This window comes from Gymnoscopelus microlampas (genome assembly GCF_963454915.1).
Source record: "Gymnoscopelus microlampas genome assembly, chromosome: 18".
Classification (NCBI taxonomy): Eukaryota; Metazoa; Chordata; class Actinopteri; order Myctophiformes; family Myctophidae; genus Gymnoscopelus; species Gymnoscopelus microlampas.
Window position 1 is genome coordinate 10,070,772 of NC_139955.1, and position 15,221 is coordinate 10,085,992.

Genomic DNA, 15,221 nt, shown 5'->3' on the forward strand with positions numbered 1-15,221 from the left:
TTGATATCATGATGTTTACTCAAGGATCAACTTTTTCTTTATTAAACTAAATGAATGTAATGTATGTGCTTATTAGCACTGTGTCTAACCCCCAGGAGACAGTGGGGGCAGTGGCATGCCACTTGGACACAGGCCGGGGTCTCATCAGCCTCGGTCGGGTGGCCTGGAGGAGGGTGTCTGTTGTAAGACCCAAAACTGATTCCAGGAAACAACACTGATGATGTCTTTGTGCATCAGTTGATGTTTTATAACTGCAATATTTCATTATCTCTGTTCAGAAAGGCTTCTACTCTGAAGGGGCTTTTTATGATGGAAGAAGGTTGTCCGATATTGGTATGATTACACATCTGTAGGAGTAGGACTCTAATGAACAGATAATAGAATGGAAAATTGTGAATCACTACTATAACATACTGTAGGTATACATGTTGTCAAATGCATTTCTAACGCCCTCCAAAGGTGGTTTTGGAGATCTCCCAAACCATGTTATCTTCAATATATTTTGCACACTAAAATAGTTGGGCAACATAAAATGAGAAAAGTATATTTTAAATAAAAAATAAGACTATAACCATACGTCTTATTTTATACAGATAAACAAGCTCACAACACAGCTAAAGCTTGTAAATCTATTTTCAAAAGATTTTGACACACGTTGAAGAAAGGTGTAATGGGATATTCTCTTAACTCTATGGATATTCTACATAATGAGTAGCCTTTTTGGGTACTCTATGTATAATGTTATGCCAATACTTTTAGCCTACTTTTACTCAAGTCAAAATCTTGATCCTATTTCTACATTGAGGTATTGCTACTTTTAGTAAAATAAATTGTCCCACCACTGACAACACATTTACCGATCAAATCAGTATTAGAGTAGTTTTACTTTTGGACAACTATAAGTTAGATTGATTGATTGATTGATTGATTGATTGAATACTTTATTAGCAGTTTGCAAAAACTGGATTGTTTCCATTGGGGTCCTGTGTATTAAATTAATTGAAGATTTTTTTTTTTAATGCAGGACTTGTACTTGAGCAGAATAGTTCTACATAGTGGTATTGTTGATTTTATTAATTTAATTGTGGTATTTATTAAATGTCACAACATTGTTGCTGGCTACACAGGGAGCGGGCGGTAGATTCGCTCACGCGTTGCCTCGGTTACGGGTTGGCCTGTCAACTGTTTATCCAATCACAGCGCGACAGTCTTTCCAGACTATGGGCTCTAGACTAGACACGACAAACTGGGGTCAATTTTGCTTTCTCAGTTTGCATATCCGGTTCAGAGCGGATATGGAAACAATCTGTGAACTTGTATGTATTGTTATCGTTGAAATGAGCGGATACAGTAGGCGGGCTTTAGACCAGATATGAGCACTGAGCATGAAACAGAAACCTTACGCCCGGTGACGCGAGGTGAAGACCAGCGTTGCCATGTCTGCTTATTATAAGCGAATTTGGACTTCGTGTTCTGTAAAGTTGCTTGTAAACATTGGTAGCGCGGGTTGCGTTTTTTTGGGCTTGTTTCTAAAGTGTAGTTGCTTGTTTGGGCTTGTTTCTAAAGTGTAGTTGTTTATTTGGGCTTGTTTCACAATTTTGTAATTATGATTTAAACCATGTGGTTCTCAAATATGTTCATGTCATGGTTTGGACCATAGACTGTGGTTTGGACCCCAAAATGAATTATGTATTTGTCCCTAGCCCCATAGAGTTATTATACATCGCCTAACCACCATCTGAAAATATTTTGTGCCAGGGAGCCCCATACCATATTTGTGTTGTTAGAATGTTTCAAAAATCTTCCAAATATCCCACATTTCATCAAGCTCACAAGCTTGTAGATCGGCTATTTTCAATGTACAAAGTGTATACTATATAGGTTTAAAGTGTTCATAATTATGGCCTAGTGCGCTTGCCCTTGTTTCTTTTGGGCTTGTTTTCATATACCTTGTTTGCCTATTTCTCTCACAACATCTGGCAACACTGCAGCAGACACGCACGGTGGCGACTGACGGCGACCCGGCTTCAGCAGCAGCACCTTCTCCATGGAGAGTTCATTCACATCCATGACTTTAAACCACGACCTGTAGTCATCCTGTCATTAAATATCTCGGTTTTAATCACCACTAACTCATCATAGTTCTACTGTGTCCCATTAAAGCAGCAGTCTGTAAGGATGTCGGTGGTCGGCTTCGACGTGGGCTTTATGAGCTGCTATGTAGCGGTGGCTCGAGCCGGAGGCATCGAGACCGTCGCCAATGAATGCACCGACCGAGCTACACCGTGAGTCACTTTAATTAACCTTTCATTAACTCAAAGGGAATTAATTAATATTAATTTCATAAATGTCAAATTAATGTCATTCTGGCCTAGGCTAACGCTTGTCAGTTGGCCGGCTAGCTAGCGTACTAGCTACCTTGCTAGCTTGCTATCGCACGAATTTCAACCAGAGTTGCCAGATATTGCCATAGAAATAAGCAATTAGTTCTGTGAAAAGAAGCGGCTATTATATAGGCCACATATTTGAAAATAGCCGACGCGTAGTTAGCGTGTAGATCTGCTTTGTAGATCTACAAAGAAAATCTTGGAAGTTAAGTGAAACATTTTTATTTGAAAAAAAAACAAAAAAACATTTAAAGACTGATACAGGGGTCACAACATACTTTAAGATAGGGATGCGGCAGGGTGCGGGGGGGGGGGGGGGGAGTCCGTGGACAAATACATTCATTTGGGGGTCCTTGACAAGAACATGTTTGTAAACCACTGTTTTAAACATTATTTAGGATGCAACCCCAAACTAAGAAATAAGCAACTTGACCGCAACCAGCAACTTGCCATTATTTTTGACAAGCAACTTAACAGAAAAAGAAGCCCAAAGTCGCTTATAATAAGCGGACATGGCAACACTGATTTCAACACAGGAAATAGGCTAGCACGTGAATGCTAATGCTAATTGCTAACAGAAAGAAACCAGCCCCAAGCCCGTTTGTGATTTGAAATAAAAAATAATAAACACCATACTAATGATAATCGACACGGTTCACGTCATCATAGATGTCCCATTTCCTCTCACAAGCCATGTAATTGTTGTGGCACAAAATAATCCATGATAAGGATGAGCTCTTTAAACCTTGTTTTGTCCATAGAGGTGTTAATGATGGGGCTTCATGATGGGAGGAGGCCACACACACACACACACCCCAGTGATTCTCAACCCTTTTTCATTTCAAGGACCCCCCCAGTTAGATTTTTATCTCTGGAACCACCATCTACACAGCCAAATCCTCAGTGTTAATTTAGCTCTGAGAGTGTACATGCATACATGAGAACCGGTGCATTACTACACATTACACACCAGTGATACTGTCTTTTTGTAAAAATTGTTTTACTCTTTTTGAATGTCAAGGACTCCCATTTGATATGATAGACAATGGACCCCCATTTAATAGTGCTTTGTCTCTGGGACCTCTATCTACACTGTACAATCGTCAGTCAGTTTAACTCTGAGAGTGTTAATGTAACTGAGAGTGCACAGATCTCGGAACGAAATAGACCCATTTTGTGCACTCTTAGAGTTATAGATTGTCCATTTGGAAGAACCCTGGTGGTCCCTGGACCACGTTCAGAACCAGTGCACTGGATTACGCTACGTCATGACTTTCAAATACATTTGCTTAATTTACACCTAATTCTTTTGACCTGCAGAGCTTGACTTGGTCTTAATGTTTTGTTGTTACAGGTCATGCGTTTCTTTTGGACCTCGGAATCGATCGATTGGCGCTGCTGCCAAAAGTCAGGTATGTTTTTATGGGAAGTGGTGGTGTTTTTTTTGTTGTTGCTTGAATTGACATTTTGATGGGATTGGGAAGTGTAATTTATTCAGATGCATCACATAAACCTACCAGGTGTACACAAAAGACACAGAGAAATGAGGCACTGCCAATGAGAAGTTCCTTCTACAACATGTTAGATATCAGGCACAGTATATAAGTACACAAGTAAAATTCTTTCGTTCTAGTTCCTGAACATTGTATCAGCAATAAGTAAGTAACTAACAAAGAGATAATATAAGACTAACAACAGTAAGTAGAAGATGGAGAATAAAGATAATGTGTATAATTCTCTATTTGACATATTGTCATAAGACACACATGGAGACTGACTTTGTATTGTTTTCCTGTCTGTGTGAAACAGGTTGTTACAAACTGCAAGAACACAGTCCAAGGGTTCAAGAATTTTCATGGCAGAGCTTTTTCAGATCCGTTTGTCCAGCGTGTGAAATCGAGCCTGGTTTACGACCTTGCACAAATGCCTACAGGCACCACTGGCATCAAGGTAAGACATTAACATGACAATTTCATGTGCATCCAATAGTATATACGTTTATTTTGACGGTGTGACACTGACTTATAAGTATCGCACAGTGGGATCATTCAAATATCAATGTCCAGCTGAGCTCCATCTTTATTAGAGGTATACAGAGGTCTAAGCTAGGCCCTCCTTTTTCCCTCTACACTAAATATCTTTGTAGAAAACAGCCCATATACAAGCTTGGAGTTTGCGACGCATTGTGCCCGTGTAGACCACCTATTTTAACCGAACATTCAGATCAGGGATGCTTAAGGCTGCGACTATCTGCTTCAATCTGGTCCTATCCTGTGCAGCAAGTTGTGCCTCGCCCCAAGTTGGGGTTGCTGTTTTCAGTTCTGATGTCATAGTTCTCTGTCAGGTTGTTTTTGGCATCCCTTGTTTCCACCTAACAAGGTAGGCCTTGTTTCCTCGTTTCCTCTTTGGAGGAAACCAGGGAAGACGATGTAATGAAGTTTGATGTGTCGCTGGCATGGTAGGGATGGGTATCAGGAACCGGTTCCGAAGTTATTGGGAACCGAAAATCTATAGGTTTTTTATTTCTTATCGATTATCTCAGTCTTGTGGGTTCATCAAGTGCTGTTATGTTTCAAGAGACAAGAGTCATGTTGTCAATCAAAAGAAATCACTGGTGTACAAATGGTTCATTGTCTAATAAGTTTTTGAATCCAGTTGAGCACACCGTAAATATCAAAGCAAGTCAACCTCAATGTTGCACATCAGAAAGTATACTCCGTAGTATGATGTTGTCGCATCCAAAAAGAACAGATCTACAAGGTAACACGCATTCGCAATGTAATACATTGTTAGTTTATAGATCTGATTTAGCGTCACCTACTACCAAATGACTTCAAATGTGCAACCTCATTTTATTCTTAAGCAACATTAGTACTCTTGTAGCTCAATGGACAGAGTACAGACAAAAAACACCAGTGTGTGAACATACAAACCAGATTCTTCAATATTTAGCACATTTTCCTATGAGTTGTTTAATGATTGGTCAAAATACATTGCCAACTTCATTCATTGAAGTTAATACATAAATAGCATTACAGTTCTGTTAAGAATTTATTGTCTCATCTTTCCACCAAATAATCAGTAGTGTGATTGATTGATTGATAAGGATGCTATTAAGCAGGATTAAACCAGGGTATTTGATATCAATAAAAATGAACAATCTCCATCTCTAATAACAGGTGATGTACATGGAGGAAGAGAAGGTTTTCAGCATCGAGCAGGTCACCGCCATGTTGCTCACCAAGCTGAAAGAGACGGCAGAGAGCGCCTTGAAGAAACCTGTGATGGACTGTGTAGTGTCGGTGAGTACCAGCCAGGACGCACAATAATCAATCATCTTTAATGTTATTTGTTGGCTGTGTCTGTTTTACTAAGACAGGACAGTGAAAATCAACAGGAAAGTGACCTTAGTGCAGTCATTGCAGTTGTTTGGGGTGTGCATGAACCACTTAAGCCCTATATAGAACTTTCTCGTATGAGGACAGGCTAAAAACAACGCAATGCCTTGAGCTTCTAGATCGGCCCTTTTTCACTATCTTCACCCATAATGACATGCCTAAAATAGGGATGCTAGTTTGAAAGTGGTTAACAGGTTGCCCTACAATACAATAGTAGTTTGTGTCCAATATATCAAGTAGAACATTTTCATAATGTGTAGAGATTTTGTACAGTATATTATCATTATGTGGTGGAACCTATGTCATTGTGTATTCCAGTGTAGGTTGATTGCATGTGTTTTTATTTCAGGTTCCGTGCTACTTCACTGATGCTGAGAGGAGGTCAGTGGTGGATGCAGCTCAGATCGCTGGACTCAACTGTCTGAGGCTCATGAATGAAACTACTGCAGGTATATAGTTATCTGACAGGCGTTGACATTTGGTGAATTATTTTAAATTGATAATAATTCAGTAATTGTATACAGTTTCTGTCAATATATTCATTTTTAACCCTTCAATGTTCCTCACAGTGGCGTTGGCATATGGGATCTATAAACAGGATCTTCCTGCTCCTGAAGAGAAACCCAGGACAGTGGTGTTTGTGGATATCGGCCATTCTGGGTACCAAACCTCCATATGTGCCTTCAATAAAGGCAAACTCAAGGTCAGTGAACATTATGTAGCTTTATTTTAAACTTAACAGAGCACAGCATCCCTGGCATACTCACCCAAGTCACCCATAGTAAAAATATACAAAGAGGCCACATTGACCGCTGGGATCATAGGTCAATGATGCCGGTACAGGCAACTTGCCATAACTCTACTGCAGTACATTTGCCTGAGTCATATATAAGCATGATAACATAACTACATGTCTGACATTTGTAACAACCCACAACACTTGAAGATCGGTGCAGAATTCAGCAAGTTATTATTTTAATTGTGGAGAGACGTCCTGCTTCAATAGACAATACTGTACATGCATGCATTAGGAGGCATGGCTTTCCCCTGCCAATATGGCAGCCTTGTTTATGCACCGCTCCAATGAATAGCAGTGTCCCAATGTGGTATTTATGTGTGTATACATCTATGGACTCAACCTCTCTGTTCTCACAGATGCTGGCTACGGCCTGTGACCCAGAACTGGGAGGGAAGGACTTTGACGAGATGCTGGTGAGACATTTCTGTGAGGAGTTCTCCAAGAAGTACAAGCTGGACGTGAGGTCCAAGCCCAGGGCTCTGGTCCGTCTCTACCAGGAGTGTGAGAAGCTCAAGAAGTTGATGAGCGCCAACTCGTCTGACCTGCCCCTCAACATCGAGTGTTTCATGAACGACATCGACGTCACTGGAAAACTCAACAGGTGAGTCCCAGGCGAGAGATTTTTTTTCTTTTCTTACCATTTAAGCCTGACACATCATACAACAAAATGGCTGGTATATAAGCTTACAACAAGCTTATGTATCGGCTATTTTTGCTGTGCAACACCGGCGTACGACATGTGTAAATTAAGCATACAAGCCGAGGATATTTTTGAGAATCTTCAACCTATAAGGATATACCCAAAATTGGGATGTCAGTGTTAAATTGGATACATATTCTTTACTTGGGTGTGTTAAATCTATGGTATGTTATTTTGTTGTAGGGGTCAGTTTGAAGAGATGTGTGCTGACGTTTTGGCCAGAGTTGAAGCCCCCCTGCAGAACCTTTTGGATAGCACCAGTAAGTATTTACTACACCTGAGCATTCATGTATCCTAAAATAAGACCCTCATCCATGCATTGGTTGGCACATATGAAGCTTTAAATACCGTATATTATGTTTCTAGGTTTTTTAATCTGTCAGTAATGTCAAACTAAAGACACCAGAGTTGGTTCATATTATCTGCTGTACAGTTTTATGCATCCGTTTGGAGCACATCCTCAGGAAAACATCAATGGTTAATTCTGATTAAAATAAATGTTATTAACAGATGTACCATGATCTGTGTAATACATTTAAATAACAGATGTACCATGATCCGTGTTAGAAAAGCTGAATCTTTAATTTCAGCTGTGACGTTTGAAAACATGGTCATAGTAGTATAATATATTTGTGATCGGTCTGATATCAGATCTGTATCGGTTCCACATAAATCCCATATCGGTTGGCCTATTTAAAACCCTACATTTGTTAATGGGAGTCTCCCTGAGCGCTATACTAGGTTGGCTAGTATCTTCCACCACACTGAATCTTTTTACCGAAAATAGCCGATCTACAATCTCACAACACGTCACAATGCGTGAGCCAAATGTTTTCTCCAGAACAGCGATTCAAGTGGTTAATATATTTGTGTTGGCTGTCCTAATGTTGTCTTATCGTCCTATCAGAGATGAAGAAGGAGGACATCTATGCAGTGGAGATAGTGGGCGGAGCCTCCAGGATTCCTTCCATCAAGGAGCGAATCAGCAGGTTCTTTGGGAAGGAGCTGAGCACCACCCTGAACGCAGATGAGGCTGTAGCCAGAGGATGTGCCCTGCAGGTTATTATTATTTCATATTAATAACTTTCCACCAAAGTGTATATATATATAGCGCCTTCCAAGAACCCCAAGGACGCTTAGCACCAAAACAAAGAAAGGAATAACCAGATGCCACACTGAAGTCTCTGTTGCCAAAAATGTGCATACATACACATGGAGATAGACAGGAACGCCCACAAACGTCACATCCAGTTTTAGCGCGGGGGAAAATATTGAGTTTGGCTCATATAAACCAACGAGCTACAATGCTAAAGAGCTGCTGTGTTACATTCTTACCAGGCGACTCAATCAGATAGCTCTAGATATCTTGGTACAAGATACTCCGCCCCCAGCTATGACGCGCTGATGACACTAGGCTGTGTCCATGTATGCTGGTGTTGGGGGGGGGGGGGGTACAGAATAACCGTGTCAGAGGACCGTAGGTTCTGTGAGGGAGCATAATGATTTAAGTTTAAGGGATTAGACAGGTACTGGCCTGGGTGACAAAGGCATTTGTTGGTGAGGAGGTGGAGTTGGTATGTGATGTGGAATTTAACCGGCAGCAGGTGGGTAAGGGTGGGGGCCTATGTGCTGCTAGAGCTTGGTGTGGGTGAGAACCAAGTCACATCATTTATTTGAAAATAATTGTGTGATTGTGATTATGTGATTGTACTGCTATTTAATTTATTTTAATGTTTTTATGTGTGCTGTGATATATGTTAAGAAAAAACTGCTTGTCTCTGCAGTGTGCGATACTGTCTCCTGCCTTCAAAGTCCGTGAGTTCTCCATCACAGACGTAGTTCCGTACAACATCTCTTTGAAGTGGAACTCTGCTGCAGAGGAGGGTTGCAGGTAAAACGCCACTTCTACTTGTTTTATAGACCTGTTAAACATAATACGTTGTTATATCTTTCAATCTGGGACACCCTCTGTGTTTTGCTTTTGTTGTTTTTCCACTGCAGTGATTGTGAGGTGTTCCCAAAGAACCACGCGGCGCCTTTCTCCAAAGTTCTGACGTTCTATCGGAGAGAACCTTTCTCTTTGGAGGCGTATTACAGCTGCCCTGCAGAGCTGCCTTATCCAGATCCCACTATTGGTATTATGCATGTTAACAACTTAATAATAATCATATTTGTTGTTATTATAATTTTTTATTATTATTATTAGCTGCCTTATTCAGATCCCACTATTGGTAATATGCATGTTAAAGGTAGCTCTCCACCAAACGGACTACTACAGATTACTACAGACTGGCATTCGATTTGAAGTCGGGAGATCAGTCGGTTGGAAAATGTGAAAAAAAGGTGCTGAATGCACCTGAGAGCTGACACCGACAGACAGCTACAATAGTGCTAAAAATTCACCTATTCAACAGCAGATTTTCGGCAACGGACGCTTTCCAAGTCCAACACTTAAAGCCGTCGATGCAGTGTAGAGCTACCTTAACAACTTAAGCCCTGATGTCTTTGAAAATCTTTCAACACATTTGGCCTAAAATGACATGGCAAATGTTTCGAAAATAGCCTAATTTCGTGACACGTTGTGACCTTGTAGATCGGCTTCTTTTTTAAATTCTATTTGTGATGTTACACTGTGAGCTTGTATTGGCCTTTTTTTCATGTTTGAAAGACATTGCCTATGACGTGCCCAAAATAGGGGCGCTGGGTTGTGCCTCCGTCTTGTTAACAGTGTCATTTGTCATGATCTAATATGCACGTTACACCTACCATCTTGCACGATGCACCTACCATCTTGCAATCAAAACATGCTTCAAGAACCTTGTAAAGGGGCATTCTTTTAATCTACTCTAAGTTCCAACCCTTGGTGTGATCATGGAAATAACGTTCAGTATCTCGTTCAGTAATCTGTTATTGCCATAATTGAGGAACTGTCATGTGGTGGACTAACGCCATTAAAAAAAGAAATCTGCGCCAGACCAGATCAAGTAAGGTCAAGTAAGAACCTCTGTTACAACTTTTTCAAATCGTTCTCATGGTGATGCTATAACAGGCTGCTTCACATTTTGGTCTATAACTCTTGAACCGTAGGTCTTAAAGGAAAAATAAAATCCTTGGATCATGATGCAACTCACCATATAGCCCATGCCCGTTTCAGCCTGGCAAGATTTTCCACCATTGATACTACTCCAGAGTTTGTCCAAAACTCACCCAAATTGGTACACATTATCTCTGTACTCAAATGATCAAGATAAAGATCTGTCAGATTTTTCAATGATTGCCTTAGAAAGTTTGTTTGCCCTGGGTAGCCAACCAAACATTGTGTGGAGATCTGCGCTCAGAGGAGCACACTTTTCTAGTTTGTCTAGTTTTACTTTTCTATTTTTTTTGGTAATGCTATTCAGTCTTCACAGTATTAACTGCTTTCAACAGACCTGCATTTTAATTGCGATTTATAAATGTCCTTCCAGGTCAGTTCCTGATCCAGAAGGTGGTTCCACAGGCGTCCGGGGAAAGCTCCAAGGTGAAGGTGAAGGTCCGGGTGAACGTCCACGGCATCTTCAGCGTGTCCAGCGCCTCACTGGTGGAGATACAGAAATCAGACGAGACAGAGGAACCCATGGAAACGGAACAGAGCAATGACAAGGAAGCCGAGGTAAAGAAGAAACAATGTGATGATGTGTCCTGTCTACATTTTCCGACTTTTTTGATCATAAAACCATTTGGTTTGTTCTCCGTAGAGCAAAATGCAAATGGAGCAGGAAGAGCAGAAGCCCCAGGGGGAAACGCAGAAAGACACGGAGGAGAAAAACACAGCAGAACCTGAAGACGTGGACATGGTTGGTTCCCCACTCCACCGCTCTTAACCACATGAACCCTAGCGTTGCATCATAAGCATATATTATACTTCGATAAAGTGATTATAAATTTGATTTGGAACTAGATAAATTTTTTGTTGACTTGTATGAATGAGGCATCAACTGTACATTATAATGCAAAATATTCACCATTCATAATTGTATTGTTTATTAGGGCTGTGAATCGTCAATCTCACGATTCGATTCCGATTCTTTGGGTCCCGATTCGATTAAAAACATTTTATAATCGTATCCTCATAAGACACTAACTAGATATACTAACTGTTCTGCTGTATTTGAACAACTTATACATTTTAATTTTGTCATGTGAAATAATAATTTAAAGAATTACTTTAAATGGCTAGTATTGATGTGCTTTAAATTGACATCACACTTTTTATCATATATATATATCTTGGTGAAAATATGTGCAAATGTATGATGATAGTCTTAAGTGAATACATGTTCTACTTGTTTGCCGTTATGTAAAGTGAGACATTTTGTTAGACATTAAACACATGTTTTTGTTGCTTCTTTGGTTCCATCAGACCTCGGCGGAGGAGGGTAAAACAGAGAAGAAATCTGACTTACCTCCTCAAGCCAAGAAAGCCAAAGTCAAGACAAAAGTCCTAGAGCTTCCCATTGAGAACAGTCCACAGTGGCAGCTGGCCATTGACATGCTCAATCTGTTTGTAGAGAACGAGGTAACACACACAAACACACTTTCATACATCTGTCTATTGTGGTCTGTTTTCACTTGTATTAGTTATTCATAACATGTTTTGCACAAAAAAGCAAACTACAAGCTCACAATGCATTGCATCGCTACACATTGTGAGTTTGTAGATCTCATTATTTTTTTTAAATATTGATTGAAAGTGGTTAAAATATATTTTTTTGTCTTTTATTTAAACTATGTGGATGTGGTGTACCTTGTTGTATGCATTTACTCAGAGTGTAGTCTCTCTCTGTGGTACACAGGGTAAGATGATCATGCAGGATAAGCTGGAGAAGGAGAGGAACGATGCCAAGAACTATGTGGAGGAGTACGTCTATGACATGAGGGACAAGCTGCACGGGAGGCTGGAGAAGTTTGTCAGTGAATCGGTGAGTCATCGACGGAGAGCTGTGTTCTTCAACACAAACGGGGAGAATTGATCTCACTGTAGTCGCCCATAGCACTTTTATGTGACACGTCTAGTGCTTTGCCGAAAGAAGAGATATTGTGACCTTCCTGGGTAAATAAAGGTAAAATAAAAGTAATGGTGCATAATAATCATGGATAAAGTTCTCAGTCCCCATGACTGACTTTAAGTCTAGAGTCCAAAATATCTTTGTCTTGGTTAACTATTGGCTTTGTCTAAAGGAGGGTTTATACTTGGTTTAAATAGCAGGTCCACAAGTTCACAGCTTTCTTTATCCATGTGTGTTTGATGCCTGTGTTCATGTGGTCACAGGATCGAGATATATTGTCTTTAAAACTGGAAGACACTGAGAACTGGCTGTATGAAGACGGAGAGGACCAGCCCAAGCAGGTTTACATCGACAAGCTGCTAGAATTAAAGGTAAGTCTTCAATTTGAGCATTTATCAGATGCTCTTATCCAGATCGACTTACAAGTACACGGTCAGAGTATACGTGACGAACCCTAGACTGCAAACAACAGGGTAATGGTCACATAGAGTGCAAAGAAAATAATTTGCTCAAAATAAACTAGGATACCAGGTAATCATAAAAACTAGCATCTTTATGAACAACATACTATCTAAGTACATGTAACATAACATTTGTTGACAAGCAATCAGTATATGTCGATCTAAATAACATGCATAGCATTTGTATCTGTATCTGTGTAGTGTGCAGCATAACTAGCATCTATCATTAACACTGGTTTTCTCTGGAGGTTGATGGATGGTGAAGTTTTGATGGTCTGTAATGGTGGTTGTTCTCTTAGAAACTGGGCCAGCCCATCCAGGAGAGGTTCATAGAAGCGGAGGAGAGGCCCAAAGCCTTCGAGGACCTGGGGAAACAGATCCAGCAGTACATGAAAATAGTGGAAGCGTACAAAACCAAGGTGCGAACCAAAAGCTTCTGGAAAACAGGAGCTGCCGTATTGGAGTGTCTGGCAACAACACATTCATTGCCTTGATATAAACAAAGTTCCCGTTATTTCATATTAAACCAGTTTCATATTAGCTTCATTTAAATAATTTAATTGCAGACCTTTTGTTTCAATTCCAGAGCTCAGTACAGTATTTGATGGTTCTCTTTTTAATTCCAGAGCTCAGTACAGTATTTGATGTTTCTCTTTGTGTGGCAGGAGGAGCAGTATGACCATCTGGACGAAGCGGATGTCAACAAAGTGGACAAACTGTCCAGTGAAGCCATGATGTGGATGAACAGTGCCATGAACCAACAGAGTAAACACAGTCTGTCATTAGACCCTCCTGTCAAAGTGAAAGAAATCCAGGCGAAAACCAGGGTGAGTGGACGTCAAAGCATTTTGAAAACTTGGAAATGATGTGGATCCATATAGAAACAGCATGGCTCCAATATGGATCTTGGACTTGATATGACAAGCCTGTGACGGCAGTCAGTCAATCAATGACATCTCGATGACGTACATACATACTCCAAATTCGGCAAACAGGGATGCCAGGACAAAAACTAAATGACTCTTTATTCAGTATTATACTTGTATGTTAGTCGTAACAATCAAGATCTTGAATGTCTCTTAATAAAGCAAAAACAAAAAAAGCAATGCGTTCTGCTGGCCTTCTCATATGTTTGTGTTTATTCCATTCTGGTCTCCCAGGAGCTGTTCTCTGCTTGTAACCCCATCGTGACCAAGCCCAAACCTAAGGTGGAGCTTCCCAAGGAAGACGACAAGCCTGCGGAGCAGAACGGACCCGTCGGCGGCGCCGGACAGGAGAACGCCACAGACCAGGGAGCAGCGGCGCCGGCAGAAAACACAGGAGACGCGGCCTCACAATCCACAGAAAGCAAACCTGACATGGACCTTGACTGAGCAGGCCATTCAACAACAAAAATAACGACCTCTTCCAGCCCTGGCTTAGCTGGGCCCGTGCCTCACTCTGAAGCAACGTGTACGTTTTTCTTCACCAGCGGTCATCGTCTACAAGCTTTTCCTGCACCAGAAGATGACATCACTGATGGAGACAAATCAAAGCTGTTCATTGGAAATTGTCTCTGCATAACTGTAGTCTCAGGTTTTCCATAAGTGGCATACCCATTTCCTGTTCAGGTTCATTTTTCCATAGTTTCGTTTGATTGGCTCAGCAGAAGAATTGAACTGGAAACATGAAGATGTCATGTATTTTCCCGCTTCAAATCTCCCTGCCAGCCAATCAAACAAAGCTATTCCACTGAACTGGAACAGGAAACGGGTATGCCACCTTCTGGAAACCCGGGACTACAGTTATGTAGAGAGCCTGTTGTATTGGCATATTAGACGGCCAACAAATAATACTGTTGCATCTATCAAACTGTTCAAAAGAGTTCTTCTGTAGAGTCAAATAATAATAAAAGTAATTATGATAGTGCAAAAGGGAGTTAATTGTTTCTGATTGAGTTATGGACCAGATGGATCAGAGCTGCGGAAGAGTGTCAGTAACTTGCAGTACTTAAACAGTCTAACACAGGCGTATGTTCTCAGCACTTAGCCTGAATTATACTTTGCTGTACGATGGTGTCGAGCGGCATGAGCTTGTACATCGGCTATTTTCGCTGTGCGACACTGTGGTATGGCGGAGCAATAGTAAGGCATTTGACCCCGATTCTTGGTGTGTCTGCTACCGCAGCATGTACTTTATCCATTTCTGCTGAAATAACATTGAAAAGCCAATCGCAATAAGCCTGTTGACTGACAAATGAGCGCTGTACACATGATGGTATTTATTTCTGTTGTGTGCCCTATTATATCTGTTCTGGTCTGTGTCACATTATGGTTTTAATAAAGGTATTGAAAATCACTCCAATATTGTTTTTGTATTAATCTGGCCCTCCATTCACTGATCAGCTCTAAACTAACCCTATTAATGATATGCCTTTTAAATAGTTTCC

The 15,221-nt window shown here is 40.7% G+C and overlaps 1 protein-coding gene across 1 annotated transcript; it reads left to right on the forward strand.

Moving 5' to 3' along the window:
- The first annotated feature begins 1,984 nt into the window (after positions 1 to 1,984).
- hspa4b (heat shock protein 4b) lies at positions 1,985 to 15,130 on the forward strand. Its single transcript, XM_084085561.1, has 19 exons — positions 1,985 to 2,285; positions 3,742 to 3,799; positions 4,197 to 4,337; positions 5,567 to 5,689; positions 6,135 to 6,234; positions 6,355 to 6,488; positions 6,941 to 7,185; positions 7,468 to 7,544; positions 8,192 to 8,343; positions 9,069 to 9,175; positions 9,286 to 9,419; positions 10,752 to 10,936; positions 11,022 to 11,120; positions 11,687 to 11,842; positions 12,120 to 12,245; positions 12,596 to 12,703; positions 13,093 to 13,212; positions 13,459 to 13,620; positions 13,954 to 15,130. Exons 1-19 carry the CDS (start codon positions 2,179 to 2,181, stop codon positions 14,164 to 14,166), a joined length of 2,547 nt encoding a protein of 848 aa, XP_083941687.1. The 5' UTR covers positions 1,985 to 2,178; the 3' UTR covers positions 14,167 to 15,130.
- Positions 15,131 to 15,221: the final 91 nt, after the last annotated feature.